The 18,667-nt window shown below is 43.2% G+C and overlaps 1 protein-coding gene across 1 annotated transcript in view; it reads right to left on the bottom strand.

The window, feature by feature from the left end:
* Positions 1-18,667, bottom strand: part of LOC144829159 (leukocyte elastase inhibitor-like) — a 415,450-nt gene that overhangs the window by 276,079 nt on the left and 120,704 nt on the right. The window contains exon 6 of the mRNA XM_078688016.1: positions 9,383-9,520. Within this exon, the coding sequence (XP_078544142.1) occupies positions 9,383-9,520 (138 nt within the window). The remainder of the gene's footprint in view (positions 1-9,382; positions 9,521-18,667) is intronic.

Raw genomic sequence — 18,667 nt, 5'->3', positions numbered from 1 at the left:
CACCAAGACTTAAATATCAGAAGACCCAATCCTGCGCGTTCTCGGGTAACGCTCCCACAATCTGGAACTCCCTCCCAAAGGATATCCGCTGCAACCCCTCCTACCATCTCTTCAAAAAAGAACTTAAAATACTGCTTCTCAACAAATACTGGGGTATCTAATGTCACTGACACTATTCATGTTCATAGCATCATGATACCTAGCACTACGATAACATCCCTGGTCACTCCTCTCTCTCTCTCTCCTATTATACTCTCCCTTTTCTCCTCCAATATACTCCTTCCTACGCTTTCTCACCCTCGCTCCTCTTCCCTCTCTCCCCTTTCCATCTTTATTTATATACATTTAAAATTTCGATTTCCATGCTTCTCCTCCACATTAGCCATGTCTGAACTCTCTGCCACAATGAAACGTTTTCTTGCTTGTTTTATTCTACCTCATTGTTTTGTTTTGCACCTTCACTGTAAAGGGCTCTGATACTCTCGGGTCCAGCAGCGCTATATAAAACCTTTTAAATAAATAAATAAATAAATGCAATGATTTAATGGTGGTTTAGCATCATCAAGCGGCCATGGCTCTAATGCAACCCTTTAAATTTGAGGCGGAAATATAGTTGTTTTCCAACATAAGTATTTATAGGAGTATTGTCTGTATAGCTGTAAAATGTGATGCTAAAGGATTTGATGAGCTCCAGGAGGGGTTTAATATATGTAACAAAAGCAGGGCAAGACGATTAAGCCTTCATCCGTCCAGAAGTCATGAGAAGAACCATTTGAGGAAATTTCCTCTTATGTCCGTTTTCTTTTAATCTTTGTAGTAGTAGTTTGTTATTGACTGTGCTGAAGTCTGCTGTAAGGTCAAGGAGTAGTAGTGCTACAACAGTTTTTATCCATCACTGTTCTTATGGATATCATTGCCGATGTCAGTGCCTCTTCCAGAACGAGCCCGGCTTGTTGGTCGGATATAGACACTCCAGGAAGTGTGAGATTTGATAGAAAACTGCTCTGTCTCTTAGTTTACTGAGGAAAATACCGTTTGAGATCAGTTTCTAGTTGCTAGGATTAGCTGGTTCCAAGTTGTGTTTCTTTACTAGTGGTCGTAAGGTATGGATGTCTCGAGTTCTGACAGAAGTGTGCTGGAGGTTTGAGATAGGCCGATTATAATAATTACTACAATGGAGACTGATATGGATAGCAATATTTTTTTAAACATTCAGTAGAGTGTGGATCAGATAGTGAGACTGCTGATCAACTTGATTCTTCCACATCACGTAGTTCTGCAATGGTCAGTTGTTTGAAGGAAGTTAGTAATAGGGACTAATTATTTTAAATTAATCAATTACACCGGAGATCAAGTAGGTCTCATGCTGCATTGCTTAGTAGATCTATAGTTCATACTTTGCTGACAAAGTGATCTGCCAGTTGATCAGAGAAATCTTGCGATTGTGGCATAGGCATGGAGGTACATTCTGTATTGTGAAATTCGGACAGTGTTTTATGAAATTTCTCTGTGGAGCATTTGGTATTCAAGGTCCTGTGTATAGTGTGCTCTTTTTGGTATTTCAAGGTGGCTTTACAGATTCTGTTGTGCATTGGGGAGGGTGTTCTTTTGTCCTAATGGCCCTTTATTTGGCACCATTTAGGTCTTATTTCATCATTCATTTGTGGTGTTTTCTGAATCCTTTTGTTGATGACAAGTGATTTTCAAGTTATTATCTTCGTGAATTCTCTGGCCATCCAGTTGTATACATCGTATCCCTGTGTTAATCTAGTCTAGGTTTATGTTTGCTGCAACATTAACTTAAAGAGTTCTTCCACGTTGCTCTTTTTCCATTGTCTGCAAGTTGAATTATGGGAGGAAACTTTGCCAGAACGTTTACATGTGATATAATAAATTAAGGTGGTATGGTGATGGTTCCTCCAGGGGCACAGTCAATAGCATTGATGACAATGTCGTCCTGATTGCTGAACCCAATGTCTAGTGTATGTGCGCCCATATGGGTGGGGCCAGAGACAACTTGGCAGATTAGAGCTTCTAGACTGGATGTGATTGATTGGTTGCAACATATTTGGTCTGGTGAAGCAGATATTCAGGTTGGCAAGTATATATTGTTTAGGATGATTCAGGGATATGTTTCATGTGGCATCTGGAAATGTGTCTGTAAAGGCTCTCCTGTATGGAGGTGGTCAATATGTAGAAAAGTGTTAGAAAACTAACTCAAAGTACCGGTATCATGTATTCTCTTAGCCATGCTTTTGTAATGACAAATATGTCTGGTTTTATGCGGTTTGTAGGTCAGAGATACGTTTTTTTATTCTTGGTGATTGAGCACTGATTAGCAGCAGTTTATTTGGGGCAGTACTGTAATGGGAACTGTAGACTGAGGTAAAGAGCAAGACTGATGTGTGTTTTGCACCAGATATGATTGCGCAGTGGGCTTGGGATTTGCATAGGTAGATTAGAGGTTTGTTAGTGCAGTTATAGATGTACAAGTTGGGGTGATCAAGCGTTGAATTGTGAATTGAGTAGGTAAAGGTAAATTGTGTTAGAGTGAGTTGAAGCTAAGTGGGTTGGGAGGGTGAACATTAAATGATAGTGGGTTCAATATGGTTCTCACTTCCACTAAAAGGCAGTTACGGAGTTAGTAGCAACAGTCCTGTGTGCAGTACACATACAATATAAAGTAAACAATGTAGAAGTTATTTGAAAACAATTGGAACAATATTCAACATTGGTATCCTGGTTACCTTAATTAGTCATGACACAAAAACAGCCAGCCGGCACGTGTTTCTTCAGAGAACAGTGGTCTCCGACTCTTCAGGGCTTATTGGTATGTTCCAAGGCCAGTCATGTCCCTGGACCGGTGATAATTCCAACCCGATAGGGCGCAAGTCAAAATACATCAGTGAGTACTGTCAAGGGTGCATCGGAGTAGCTGCAAATTGAGGCCACAGATGGCATGAACGCGATGCCGGTGATAATTCCAAATCGGCAACAACGTTGAAAGTTCCTCAATGGAAATATAAAGGTTACTGCTGCCAGTACCGATATACAATGCGACAAATCCTCCCAACTGCATCAATGTCATCTACGAGTGCGCTCAAATCTGCGCTACTCAAGACCAAACAGGAGTGCGTGCTTCCCAATAATCCGAATTCAATGTAGTGTACACGTCCTGGCGGAACCGACTCAATCCGGGATTGAGTAGGAGCTCACAGGATGCGGATTTGAGCGCACTCTTAGATGACATTGATGCAGTTGAGAGGATTTGTCCCATTGTATATCGGTACTGGCGGCATTAGCCTTTATATTTCCATTAAAGATTACTTTTATGATTCGTCAACTCCACTAAGAAACTTTCAACCTTGATGCCGGTTTGGAATTATCACCGTCATCACTTTCACGCCATCTGTGGCCTCAATTTGCAGCTACTCAGATGCACCCTTGACAGTACTCACTGTTGTATTTAGACTTGCGCCCTACCGGGTTGGAATTATCACCGGAGACCACTGTTTCTCTGACGAAACACGGGTCGGCTGGCTGTTTTTGTGTCATGACTAATTAAAGAAACCAGGATTCCAACATTGAATATTGTTCTAATTGTTTTCAAATCACTTCTACATTGTTTACTTTATGTTGTATGTATGCACAGGACTGTTGCTACTTTTATAGGTGGTAGGATTTTCCTCCACAAATTAAGGAGGTTATTAGGGTTTCCCCTTCCCTGTTAGTACCGTACCTAATTGTTTCATGTCTAACACAACGTTAATTAGCTGAGCGGCATCACTTCCTGTATACGAAAAACCTGTTCTCTTGTATCATTTTACGGAGTTAGTTTGGAATGGATTTGAGAAGGTAGTGTAAGCCATTGTTGGATAAAAGTATTTTTGGGGTGGTACATATTGTGTATTGTGGCTGGTATTTGCTTTCTGTTTCCCTTTGTATCTTCTGAATGTGGATGTGGTGAACGTTAGTGGTGGAAGGAGACTGTGGGGTCAACGTTAAGAGCTTTGAAGGCTTAGGTGGCTGTTAGTCCTTTATTTCTGTGTTACACAACTGATTTTGGTCCGGTGAGGGTGAAGACTGAGTGGAAAGGTGTAGTAAAAGGTTGTGATGTCCTAAGCCTCACTGTTCTTTGTTGCGGTGGATGTGCAAGATGTTGTGATATGTGCCAAAGGTAGAGGGGAAGTAGGATTAGTTAGAAGTATAAAAGAGGGTGGGTTTAATATATGATTAATAAGATTTTGAAAAAAAAGTGATTAGCTATATCTTTGGGTATGTGGGTGACAGGGTAGCTTACCCGGTGGTGGTAAGTAGGAGGCAGTTGTGAAGGCGTAGGTGACTGGATGGCAGTTGTGCTGACAGATGGAAAGCAGATGATGGGGTTGGTCAACTTATGTTGAGTGAGGATGGAGAGGTTGGTTTATTGTTGAGGACTGATTGCAGAGACAGTGTGCAAAGAACTGGCGGAAGTGTGTTAGTTGTAGATTGTAAAATGTGTGTTTCTTATAAGAGTGCTTGTGGGTCTGAGGGTTTTAAAAGGAGAGGACAGGGGTGGGGAAAGAAGACAGAATTGAATGATGGAAGCATTATCTTGGGTGATGTTTGTAATAAGGGGAAGGGTGGTCTGCTTTCATCCTTACTGTGAGTGGTCAGTAGATGTGTGGAATGTAATAACTGAAGGAAGATTCTGGCTGGGAGGCTCTAGTCAACTATGGTGTTTGTAGGGTTGTTAGCACGTAAAGAGGTGTTAGGCGGAGAGGTGGTCTGATATGTTGGACGATGACAAGGGGAATGGAGAGGTGGGGTGTTGCAAGTGGAACTATGAGATGGTGTGTGAATTGGGAAAGCATTGGAGAACAGATTAGTGTGTACTGGTTGTGAGATATTAGGGTGATGAGGGACAGAATGTGTGACATCAAGTGTTAATGAGTCTTGTGTCTCTGTGCACATAGAGTGGCAATATCTAGTAGTTATTCAGTAGTGGGATAAAGGCGTGTGTGGACTGGGTGCAGTGCAAAGAATGGAGTGGACTGGATTATTACCGCTCTTCAGCTGCCTGGCACTTCTGGATTAGAGTTTCTTACCCTAACTACTTTCCATGCCCAACAAGAAGAGCCCCTTAGCCTTCCACTCTTTGCACGGACGCCAAGACCAGAAGCCCTAGGAGGAGAAGTTAAACAGTACAAGGCTTGAGGGTGGTGGTGGGGGTAAGACCCTTGCTGATGAAATGGGTCAAATTACCCCAGGTAAGCATCACCAATACAGCATACATATGTACCAGAGTGTGGTCTATGGGAGAGAGATCAGGCTTTTCAGACAATCAAAAAACCCACTAGGTCAAAACAGGAAGTTAGAAAGCCCTCAGATGGGCAGTAAATCCTCTTTTAATATACAAAACGGTCTGCATGCACAGGTTTCAAGGTGAATAGCAGAACTTAAGCTATATTCTGTTTTTTAACCTAGTATTCCTTTCCATTTCCTAGATTCAGAGCAAGGATGTGTACATGATGGCTGCAGTGGTCTGGGGTATGTAGATAAGCAAGATAAAATGAGACGATCTGAGAACCCAAGGAAACACCTGGATGTTTGCAAAGAGGAAGATCACGATTGCATTACAAGTTTCCAAAGCTATGGATACAGCGAACAGTACTGAGTGAATCTATTGAGCCAAGCATGGAAACTCGGGTCAGTTTCTTACATTCAATGCAGTTTTAGGTGAAAGGTTTTGCATTACAATGTGAATTAACTGACGGATTGTAAGTGTGGGTGTCAAACTATAGGCTTAGGTCACCAAGGTGAAAGGAGGAAGGCTGGAGAGAATGAACGTTAAGACATTTGCTAAGGGGAAATGGAAAGAAGGGGTTTGAGTAGAGCGGTTTAGATCAGCAAGACTGTGTGCAGTTGGTGGTGAGGCAACACTGAAGTGTTAAGGATTTTCCAGCCTGTTGAAAATTAGCAATTTTAGATTTTCTTTCTAGATCACTGTGATCCCCGCTGCTGGGTATTTCTTAAATGTGACTTTATACAGGATAGCATTGTGCAATATTGTTTTTAGTGTTCAGAGAGCTAGATTTTTGCTTTGAACAGTAGGCGAAGATGCCCTAGTGAGCTCTTTTCTTGGATCACTAAGTTTTGGTGAAGGAAGTTTGAGGTGTGCTGTGGGATATTAGGAAGGATGGTCTAGAGCGTTTGGGGCGTTACAAACATGTTTGTAACGTGGTGCATAGAGTTGTGTATTAAAATCATGGTAGAGTGGGCAAGAGGGAATGGGCGGTCACTTGTGGGTGGGAGGAAATGTGAAGGACTCAAAGCTTTCTACCATTAGTGTCAGCACTTTGGACATGCCGTGTTTGACGTAGTGGGTAATGCACGTACTGGCAAAGTGGTCTAACATATTTTAGGAGGAGCAGGCAATATGTTCACGTGGGTGTCTACTTTTCAGATTAGTGTGTGGTAGGCAGGAAAGCAAGGTGGATATGTCTAGGGGTTGGCTTGGGTGTGGAGGAAAGTATACTTTATCCAGCAGGGGATGTTATCTTACTCGGGTGTGCTTTCTATTATAAAGCAGGTGGCTAAATGGAGGCGGTTTTTCTTTTTTTTCTTTTTTAAGAGTTTTATATAGCGCAAACTAGACCTGAAGATACCGCATATCGGAGCGCTTTACATGAGCACCAGTTTCGTTACATAAGGACACATTCATTTTTCTTTTTTGTTAGGCACGGGGAGATTACGTGATTTACCCAGATTCACAGGATGTTGAGCGTTGTTGCCGAGACTCGAACCCGGTTTCCCAGCTTCAAGGTTGACCGCTCTAGCCATAAAGCTATATCCTCTGTTGGGTTGGCATGGGGTGGGAGTGAATGTTGTGCTTGTGCAGAGAGACATCTTCAGTTAGGGAGATGGTGTTCTCATAAGAAGCTTATTTTAAGACTGCTTTCAGAAGTAGGATCTCTAAGCCTCTTGATGCATTACCTAGAAGTGGTCTATAATATGAGGTTCAAGGAAGGATGACTCCCTGGTGTTGTGTTAAAAAAGGCTGTGATCACAAGCTGGGCATTGCATACTCCAACTATTGGAGTTGATGGTACATCCTTTTCCCTTATAGTCTGATGAGTTACCACAGTGCACTTCTGGGTTAACACCTTTCGTGAAGTGCCAGATTCTGTTTCTCTAGTACCAAGCATTTAGATTACTTGGAAACCTGGCAGCTTTATATGCTGGGAAGATGCAGGATACACTTCTCTTAGAACAGAATGTCTTGACTAAGTCTTGAATGCACTTATTAGAGATGATCAGTTCAACTGAGTCCCCAATGTACTGCAAATCAAACAGTCTGCCACATCTGTGGTGTTCACCATTTTGTTTTTAGCAAGAAGGAACAATGTTTGCTAGAGAGTGACACCTGGCTCCAAGACAATGAAACCAGAACAGCACATTGCCTGGGCACTTTATCGCCACTGCTGGCTATCCTACTGCTTGTTTTCCAAACCTGGACCAACTGAAAGACCCCCCCCCCTTTCTTTAATACAGAGCAACAATACCCTTTACCTCGAAGGAGTAGGTTGATGCCACACCAAAACACACTAGACAATTTATTTCCTGTCTAAGCCAATAGGTCTTCTGAGAACCTTCCTGAAAAAGTTTCCCCACTAGCGGGCCTTACCAGGAGAGAAGAATCCAATTGTTTTGGTCAATGTAGGGCTACTCCAGTGGAAGGGGATTAGCTCATTCTCGCTGACGTGAGATTACAACATAGCCAATTCACAAAGGATTTCTTCCTGGGCTCATTCAAATCTCACACAATCTGCACCCTTGACAGAAGTGGCAGCTCTAGTTTATTCCTTTGCGTATATGTTTTTTAAACTAGTCTACTGAAACACATTTTGGAACTGAATAAAAACGGACTGTGATGGTTATGAAATGTATTAAAACTCACATTTGGAAAATATTCAAAACATGGCAATATATTAATTCATGTAAAGTCCATGAAATTCGATATTGCATGTGTGCAATCAGCAGACAATCAAGATTGACAAGCTGATTCTGCTAACAGTTTCTTGGCACTACACCAAGCTGTGAGTAAATGTAAACCATTATCAGTAATTTCCCTTTGTCACAAAATATATTTAAGTGAACATTTGAACTTTAAACAACAGAAACTATTTTTGAAAATAATTTAGTTACACTGATCATGATTGTTTTCAATGGGTAAAGTCTGCTCATGGCCTTTGCCAAGGCAGAAAAGTAAAAACAATCCTCCGGTCAGGATTTGAAGTGCATTACAAGTGACTGTAGGCAGTCAGAGTTGGTGCCATTAAAAATATATTAAGCTACAGAACATATGTAGATCTGAATTCGACTTAGCCCAGGGGTATCCAACATTTGTGCAAGGGCAAAATCCATGAAACATTTTCAGAAAAATAATTGTGTACATGATCCCCTTTTAGTTTAATTATATGAAAATGTATCCTAAGTGAATAGTCTGAAAAGTTGGCACCCAAATCTCTTAGACCAAGCCTGCAACAGGGAGGTAAACACTGGAATATACTGCAAAATGAAAGACCACCATCCAGGTTTCTGTAGGCGCGGAAATATATTGAAATAGCAGGTGCAATGTGGTGGATTTTCACATACTAGTCTAATTTACTCCTTTATCTCACATTTTGCTGCATTTAGACAGCACCAATGTACGCATTTGGGAGGTAATTTGTGCTCGGTAAGTAATCTTAATGTAACTGGTAATATCACATGGCTATAAAAGCAAGATGAAAAGCCTGCCAAGCCACATGTTTGGCTTCACTGCATTGAGACCCCGTTCTGCAAAAGGAAAAGTGCATTGATGCCATACATAAAGGTACACTGAGAACCATAATTTAGTGAAGCAGTAAGCGGTCCCTTCGAGTGGCTGCCTCCATCCCAATACCGGAAGCTTCGCCACACTTAGTAGCAGCTGTTCGCATAGATAGGTTCCTCTCCAGAAGTGTATACTGTAAGCCATGAGAAGCCAATAATAATTCAATGCTTTTATATTGCATGGGCATTTGCATAGCTGACTGCATCAACGACAATGGAAGCTGTGTTCCCCTAAATGAGAAGGGGCTCCTCACGCATCTCTCAAGTCGCAATAGGAACTGCATATTACACTGCAAATTTAATTCACTTAGAATAGGGATTATAAAGCTACAAAAACAGAAATTTGTGCCAGGCTTACGAAGCAATAACATAAGGTTTGGTTCATTTGAAGACTATTTTCATGACATCACTACGGAACCATGTCTAAAGTGCAACAGACTTCAACAAGGTTAAAAAAAAATTTGGAACATGAATTACGGGCATCTTACGTCAATGAATAAAATAGTTAAAAATCAACATAACTTACAGTGTTGAATGTGTAGCTCTTCTCCCCAAATAGTTTGTTGGCAATCCGAAGTAGGTATTTCGTGCCAGATTTGTTAATTTCTGAGGTCAAGGACTGGAACCCGGGGTGGACATCTTTGGCCTTGTGCAGCTGGAGGGCCTGAGAAGGAAGAAGATGGTTATTCATTCTCTTGATTGAAGACCCTTGCAGAGTATCCTCACTTACAGTCATGACAACGGAGTCTCTTTAGCCCTTTACTTGCCAGAAAAGGGAGTTGGGCAGATCTAAAATTGATTAAAAGTGGTTCCTTATTAAAGTGTCTGTCCAAACCCACTAGGTTTTAATTTCTGGATTCTTTCTCCTAAGCTCCAAATTTCTGCTGATTTAAGTCAAACTGGTTTGATTCTTGTGTGCACCATTTTATTTAACAGCGGCTCATTTGTGATGGTGGCACGGAATGAGGCCACCTTAACCTATCTAGCCTCATTACACGTAGCCTTCCTATTTACAATGGGTCCGTAAAAAAGTTATTAACCATATGGAATTATGAGATCAGTGGCAACTATGAATCTTTGGTGTTTTATCGGTAGACTCCAACTGCCAAAAGCAGGTGGCGTCTTCCAAATTAAATAACGGGGAAAAATAAAGAAATACAAGGAAATCAGGAATAAAATTCCTGACACTCCCAGTAATTCCTCTTTTTCTAAGGAGGTCCTCTGAGTTACACTCTTAATCTCACAATACCTTTGGGTGTGGAGGGAAGGGGTGGAAATAAGGGGGAAGGGGCACCAATAGTTTAATGGGGCACTTGAAAAAGACATCTCGTTTGGCAATTAGAAATGACAGTATTATATATTTTTTTTTATATTTTTTTTTTTATTTAACAGTAAGACAAGAGTAGGCAATACAAACATCAGGTGTTTCACAATGAAATACAGAATAAGGACCAGGTGGGGGAAATATACAAACAATCACTGTGGGAAGTAAAAGGCCCATCACAAGTACACATAACGGAAACAGGAAATAAGCAATCTGTGAATCAAGCAAAGCAATCCCACCCGCGCGACCTCGTCCACAATGTTACAGGATAATTAAGTCAGCGAAAACACCCGGACAATAAAGGATTCGTGAAAGATAAACAGCCCATCTCTCGTAGAAGGAAAAGGGAAAACAAAAAGGGGCCATAGAACATAAGAAAGGCAAGATAAAAAACTCCACCCCTAACCCCCCACCCTGCACCCCTGCAATGGCTACGGCCTAACCCCACTAGCAGCGTGCCTGTCGCCCAAGAACTACCCTAAAGGAAGGGAAAAGAGAAAGCGGAGGAGGAGAAAGCAAACACACTCCCGGTCTCCCATACCCCCCCGCCAACAGCGACCACCCGGAGACATGATAAAATCAATATTCAGCAAGTATACAGACCAGTCAAGGGAGGATAAACAACAGCCACCCAATTCCCATCACAATATAGGCACAACCCCGGCATTGCGAAAAGCTAGTATATCGGAACCCAGCGATAAAGTTCAGCCCTGGCCAGTACGGTCCGTCAGAAGAGTCTTTGCCACTCGAGCCGCCATTTTGATGGAAAAGGCAAAGCGTCCACAAAAGTTCTTTTCAGCACAAGAGGATCGAAAACAGGATAAAAGTTCACGGCTCGAACTAGGAAAGGTGTCCAAGAACAGCGAGTATCCGAAACCATCGACAAGGAACTCGTAGCCACATGGAAGACCGTCTATAGATGTGTTAGGTGTCAGCATGGTCAGGCAAAAGACGCTAGCGAGAAGCACAGGCTGGCCAGCCGGTAATAGGGGACCGTCAAGATTCATAAATTCCGGGTTATGCACAGGGACCTCGACCTCTGAGATGCAATGCACCGCTGGTACCATCTCCAGCTGGAAACCAAACGAGGTATCGTCATCAGGTTCCAGGATACCGTCCACTTTCACCATCAGTGTCCGGAACACAGCGACTGTGTGCGAATGGAGCGCCCCAATGGCGGCCACAACGGCCCGTAGCGATGGCGTCCCCTCCGTCCGCTCCATCCCCTCTCAGTAGGAGACAGAGCCAGACTTGAACCCCGGAGGCCGGCCGCTCCGGAGTCACAGGCCACGCAAATCTGATCACAAATAATGTGCGCTCCTCGTCGTGCAGAACACACCGTCGCCGTCAGAGAGGACCCCAGCCCGTCGACCCCAAAGGGGCAGCAAGGTCTCCGGGCACCGAGCCCCCACCACAGCAGCCGGCGTGGCACGATGGCGTGTCCCGGGTGTGGATCGTTCAAAGGATCGTCAGGAAAAGTCAACAATTCAGGCACTCTTCGGGAGACCAGGCTCAGTCCAGGTCTCACGGCCGATGTTGTTCAACTCTGACTCGGGTAGTCTAGAAATCGAGGCCCCGGCTTCCACAAGTCGTTAGGCCGAGAAAGGAAACACGGCGTATCTTCGTCAGCCGATAAGGTAGAAATCTCGGGATTGCACCTTCGGAAGCTATAGACCTTCATAAACAAGGAAATCAGGTGTAAGGTCAGGATGAAAGACAGGATAATCGAGCTGCTGGCAGAGGTCAGCGGAGCCGGGAGCTTACGCGGCCATCTTGATTCGTAGCGTAGCTCCTCCCCCCAGTATTATAATTTTAATAGAAACTGGATTAAGCAACATATTTTACGTTTCTATATTGCGATAAATGGATGGACGCTCATTGATGCTGAATTTCGGCGACTAACAGAGGTAGAGGAGCCCTATAGATCAGGATTTAGAAGATCACTTTTTTTACTCAAATTTATGCTACACATTGACTTGTGGAAGTTGGAAGAAATGCGCAGAAGCTTTTTAACTCTGGCCACTCAACGAAAAGAAACATTCCTATCTGATCACGCGCAATAAAACAAGAAAATTATTTTACAAGTGCAATTATTTGCTTTCAGTGCAGAATTTGTACATGCCCATCAAATAACCTTGTACTGACAACCCGAACTGGACAGTTCTTTGTCCTCTAATCTTCAGCCACCTACCAGGGCCAGCTTTAGCATTGGCAGCGCCGGGTGCAACAAAATTTGTTGGTGCTCTGTCGTGACCTCCTTCCTTATGGATTCCCTCACTACCACCCTCCAAGGGTGCCCCTCATCTCTCCATAGCCCCTCTCTCACATGTATTTCTTTTGTGGGTGTTAAAGCATTGCATTTCAGACAAACATTATACAGAGACAATAAGTCATACAAGTGTGTAAATTGTTGTATATGAAATGCTACAAAAAGACAATGAGCACTACTAGGCGTATAAGTTACAGTTCATCCATAATGGTGGGCAGCATATTTTGAGAGAGCTTGGTCTGGAGAAGCACAAACTCAGGATTTAAAACATAACAGTGGTTGGGGTTGCCTTTACTAATAAGAATTTATTTCTACCCAAATAAACCCTTTAACAACGAAAGACTAAGCAGAAAAACATAAGATTATAAGTCTATGCACTTCAGTTCATATGCAGTTCTTTGATGGCAGTTCATAGCTCACAGAGTCAAAAGACCTTTTATAATTTGAGGTGCTGTATTAGTCCTCTCCGTGCCACTAGAGTCAAACTAGCCTGGCTGATGAGGGGCGATACTATTAAACCGGTCCTAGGATGCTGGTTTCCAGTCCAGGGAGGATCTGGCCTGGTAGTTCCCATAGGGAACAGGGTCAAGACTGATATGCATATGGCTGGGTGTAAACTGGAATGGCATGGGGAGCAATAAAAACGATTGATTTAGGCCCAGATCTTTGTACTGGGTGAATGCATGGCATTGTTCAGCTTTCTTAAGGAAAACAGTGGTCCTTAGAATAAAGAATTTACTAACAATTCAAATGGCATATAGACTCCAATCAGTACTATATCTGAGAGTTTTTCAGTACCCATCCGGGCCTGAATTTTTTATTCAAGTATAGAAATAAATACAGCGACCAAAAGGTCTGATTTAGAAGTTTGGGCTTAAAACTTAAAACTTAAAACTTTTTGCGAATACAGAATCATAAATGCACGAATATTGAATCAGTGAATGATGCAAAAATTACTATCAGGATGTTTTGAAATATCACTATCACGATGTTTTGAAATAATACTTAGCACTGCTCACAATACTGAAGATCTCAGGTAGTTTTGACACCATACTTTAAATTAGTACCATTCAGAAAGCTTTCAACTGTGTATAATGATGGTGAAATAATATGACCCAATTGCTAATGTGAATTCTTTTATAATGAATCGAAAGTCACTCAAAATGCATGATGCGGGCACTTAGGCACTCCGACAGCCCATATCTGTATATACCGAATACCGTTCCAAGATGGCCGCCATAGAAATATGTGCCCTCACTCCTTTTCACTTAAACACTTCAAACCGGCTAGCACCTCACTTCCGGACCATTGTGAAGTCGGCTCACTGCCATTGAGCACGCCGGGTGATTCCTGCTTGATTCTAGAGCAAGGCAGCATCGTCTGCGTCAGAAAGGTAAGAGCGGAATCATGCTCCCCATGCCTCGCTCGTAGCATGCCATTTATTTAAGTAACCATTAGTTAAACCTCATTTTTTCACAGAGTGCGCCAATTTGAAAATCTGCCCTCGTGAGACCGGAACTTATTCATACAATTGCGGCATGGAAGAATATTAAAAGACTGGTGACATTATGTCTACCAAGTAGAAACCGAGGTAATTATAGGCACTATAAAAACACACTGCCCGGCACGCCTGAAACGGCACACTTCGGAACTGACCCGCTTTTCCATTCTTTAGGTATCGCACACTCCCATGATTCTGACTTGCTGCAACAGAGTAATCAAGGCTCTGGAAGGTTGGTCCTGCACCTGCACAGAATTATATCACAATAATCACTTAGACACTTCATGTGGCACACGCCAGTTTAGCCCGATCTCTCCACGGTTGCTTCACGGTCTGCATGCACACGCGGTAGCATTCCTGGATCCATAACTGACACCATCACTTCAGTCTCACTGACGCGAACTTGTGATAACTTCACCTTATCCTTTGAATCCCTTTTGATTGCTGCGATATGCAAATCTGTGGACACACACGGTGAGTGCATGAGGCGAAAACACACTTACCACGGGTTGTCGTCATGAATGGTCTGCCCTGTTGGTTGAAGACTATGGCATGAGTAGGAAGAAATACAATTGTCTGTATGTAATAAGTTCCTGACATAAGTGCTCTATATATAAAAAGAATCTCTCTTTTTTCCTCCCACTTTTTCTACTGTAAACAGGCTTATGACAAAAGTTCTTACAGGCAAAAAATTAGAAAGTCCTGATGATGATCCCAGTTCAATAGGAGCCAGGGGATCGAAACGCCGTCGACACTTTTTACAATTCTGTAACCTGTCTATTATGTTATTTTTGTTGCAGTTATTGTTTGTCTTAACTTGCTTTGGAACTGTATTAATGATGCAAGGGACAATTGGCTCCCACGTTCTTTTTGCCTGAATTTCTTTATCTTTGCTTTTTCTCTTCCTATTTTCCTACCCCCGAACTTTGTTCGAGTGTGCTTTGGATAGGTGCAGGCTTGTACCCTATCAACTTCTAAATCAGACCTTTTGGTCGCTGTATTTATTTCTATACTTGAATAAAAAATTCAGGCCCGGCTGGGTACTGAAAAACTCTCAGATATAGTACTGATTGGAGTCTATATGCCATTTGAATTGTTAGTAAATTCTTTATTCTAAGGACCACTGTTTTCCTTAATAATCTATTGCCCAAGGTCCTTGGTACTTTTTGGGTTCCCTTGTTTTTTGAAAAGACTTGTTCAGCTTTCTGTCCATCAATGGTTCTTTTTGCATTTGTCACCCAGAGTGGGACGGGTATGCCTAGACGTGGGCCAGTGATCTTCATGCCACTGAGTCAAGCTAGCCTGGCTGATTAGGGGGGGGGGGATACTCTGAAACCGGTCATGGACACTTGTTTCCAGCCAGGAAGGACCTGGCCTGGAAGTTCGGTCTGGACTGTTTCCATGGGGAACGGGGTTAAGACTGATTTGCATATAGCTGGGTCTAAACTGGAATGGCATGTGGAGCAAAAAAACGATGGATTTAGGCCCAGATCTCTGTACTGGGGCGAATGCATGGTATTGTTCAGCCTTCTGTCCATCAATTATTATTTTTGTATCAGTGGCAATTGGCACAGATTTAGGTGTCCAGCTTTGGGGTAGAATCTCCACCATTAGAATTTGGGTTGATTTTCCCTTTTGGCCATGACTATTCACAACTGACTCATTGGACTGGATCGCTGCATAAATTAATAATCATTTTTCATAAAGAACCATGGGTGGGCGGTGTGTACAACTGGGTTGGTTGAGTGATTGTTGGAGAAGGCTGGTAATTTTTGAACCTTGATGAGTGAGAAGAGGGGTGTGCAAAGGTAGAGTATGAAAGGAAACACTTCAGGTTAGTCTCAGATAGGGAACTTAAATGTAATGTTTCAGTCGGGAAGGAGGTTGCAAGAGATTGACTAGATTTAGAGTAGATTGTAAGGAGATAATATTATGGTTAGAGTAGGCAGCAGTGCATTAGGATTGTAGGAGCCATCAAGTTAGAATCACGCAGATCTGGGTGGGTGGTGAGACGGCCACTGGGGTGGAGCTCCAACAACGCAGATGCAATGAAGCAATGTGAGGTGCAGGCCAAACATAATTAAGGTGAAGTGTACAGTTCATAGTGCAACAGTCACTCAGATATAAAGGGGTGTACCTCCTACCCCTGTGCAGTTTGCCGATTTGTGCACTGAACCCCTGTAAACTGTGGGGTGTAGTGCATTTGAGTGTTGTGTGCACCTTTGAGCCAGGTTCTGCACTTGGCACCAACCTCCTGCATTTGAGTGGGTGGTGCCTTTAACCACTGTGAATAGTGACCTACACCTTGTAGTTTACAGGAGGGCAGGATACCAATCACTGAACTGCATAGATGTCGAAAAGCGTTAAGGTAATTTGTTAGCTTTGATTCAGCTTTTGAAACAAAGACAGGGCCCTCAAAGAGGAGGACACTCTTCTACCAGTCGAGAAGCAAGACATATCCATTAATCGTTACAAATCACCTACATTCCTAAAAGGTCAGCTTTCAGTCTTGCATTGCTAAAGCAGATAGTTCAAAGAAGTGGCTCATGAAATGACTGCAGAACCTCCTGAGGCACAAGCGTCTCCCTCTAAAAAGGCTGAGTGGTGCCCTGATGGCCTACATTAGTAACTGAAATGCCTCATTACAAACCACCCCTTGTTCATAATGCAAAACCTCAACAGCAAACCAGTGACTAGATATGAAACCTACCAATGTTCACACTTTTTTCCTCTAGCACAAAAACTATTAAATACTGCTGGTCTGTCAGCACAGTGATCAAAAGATATTCAATGTTTCGCTTTTGTTAGTAAGTGTTCTAGGCACAGAAAATCATACTATGTTAACACCATTTCATGATAAACGGAGGAGACAGCGGTTCATACAAACTACTTTCTGAGCGGTCTACCATCCTCTATGGAGATTCCCAAAACAGGTGTTACCTCAAAACCTCTGGCCATGTGGAAGAAAATAACCTCCTCAGTAAATTAGTTTCAGATTTCTGACCATGCTGGGGTACACATGCAACTTAAACAACATCAGGTAGAACTTCTCACTGTGGGTAGCCCTGCAAGGACCTCACATTGATCTTCCCTAATTGATATGCCTCCTTGGATGCATGGAGCATAAAATCCTGCCCCTGGACTAGATTTGAAGGGATGGACTTCAGTAGGTTTATTCATTCGGGTCAAACATTACCAAACGAACAAATGTTGTCCGTTCTTCTGCAAATATCCCAAATTGTTTTGCAAGTGCAGGAGACTTCAGTGTTTGGCTTTAACTGCCATATCAAATCCTATATCATGCCTAGACAGAACCAAAATCTGCATTAGGATAGCTAAAGATAAATGAAATAGCAGTCCTCTTGACTGTCACTTGTAAGCATAAAATTGAAACAGCAAAAGGCAAGCCAGGCGGAATTGACCAGGGGGAGGTAGAAGTGATAACGTTAGAGAAGCGTGTAGCTGGGTCTGCTGATCCGGGTGCTCAACACTCACTGAAGTTACAACAAGAGGAATATCGAATCCTCTCCAGGGAGCAGGCAATTTCCCAAGATCGTGCCCTGCAAAGTCAGATTTATTAATATGGTGACAAGGCTGGCAAGCCAATTGCTTGGTTGGAGCGTGGGGAGTGGGCCTCCAGGTTAGTACCCGAGATAGAGGGGCCAGGCTCTGATACGGTCACAGACGCGCAGGCAGTGGCGGATGGGTTTTCTGACTATTTTAATGAAGTGTATGCCTCAGTGGGGGGGTACACGGAGGCTGACAATGGTGAGCTGCTCAAGGATATTGCCATGCCGAGTCTTTCAGAAGACAATAGGAATTATCTAGACTCCTCTTTCACGGATGATGAAGTTGCACAGGCGATCAGAGGCATAAAATCTGGGAAAGCAACGGGTCCAAATGGGATCCCAATAGAGCTCTACAAATTGAATGCCCATAAGATCACCCGTTTATTCGTGCCATGTTTCTAGAAAGTAGGGAGTTAGTACAGCTTCCATACGATCAGCGAGTGGCGAATATTGTGGTCATTCACAAGACAGGTAAGATTAAGACGGCTCCTTCCTCGTATAGACCCATTTCACTTCTCAATGCAAAGCCGAAGATTTTGGCAAAACTGCTTGCTGCCAGATTGGTCAAGGTCATAACAACCCTAATACATCCCGACCAATCCGGCTTTATGCCACGTCGAAACACAGCCCTGAACCTATGAAGGCTACATGGGATCTTGGGCGGCTCCCCACAGATATTGGAGCCAGCTGTCTTGGTGTTCCTGGATGCCACCATGGCATTCGATAGGGTCGAATGGGCTTACTTGTTTGCCGTTCTGGCCAAATTAGGCTTTGGTCCGGGGTTTATTGGTGGGTCAGATTGCTCTATGCCGCTCCCCTCGTCAGGGTGGTAGTCAATATTTGTAAGTCTACGGATTTTTCCCTTAGAAGAGAAACACGACAGGGGTGTCCTCTGTCCCCGCTCCTCTTCGCGCTGGCGCCCCCGGCGGCCTGGGTCAGGTGGGACCGGTCAATACTTGGCTTGCGGTGGATGCCTGAATGGGAGGATAACATTTCGCTTTATGCGGATGACATCCTGTTGTACCTCACCAACCCCAGAGCGTTCTTAAGTAATTTTTTAGATGTCCTTTCTGTATTTGGCAGGTTTTCCGGGTCTGCCATTAACTGGTCAAAGTCGGTGTGGTTTGTCTTGTCAGGAGCTCCGCCTG

Source organism: Lissotriton helveticus, chromosome 4_1 (genome assembly GCF_964261635.1).
Source record: "Lissotriton helveticus chromosome 4_1, aLisHel1.1, whole genome shotgun sequence".
NCBI lineage: Eukaryota > Metazoa > Chordata > Amphibia > Caudata > Salamandridae > Lissotriton > Lissotriton helveticus.
Note: the sequence above shows the minus strand (reverse complement) of the source record. Positions and strands in the feature narration are given on the sequence as shown.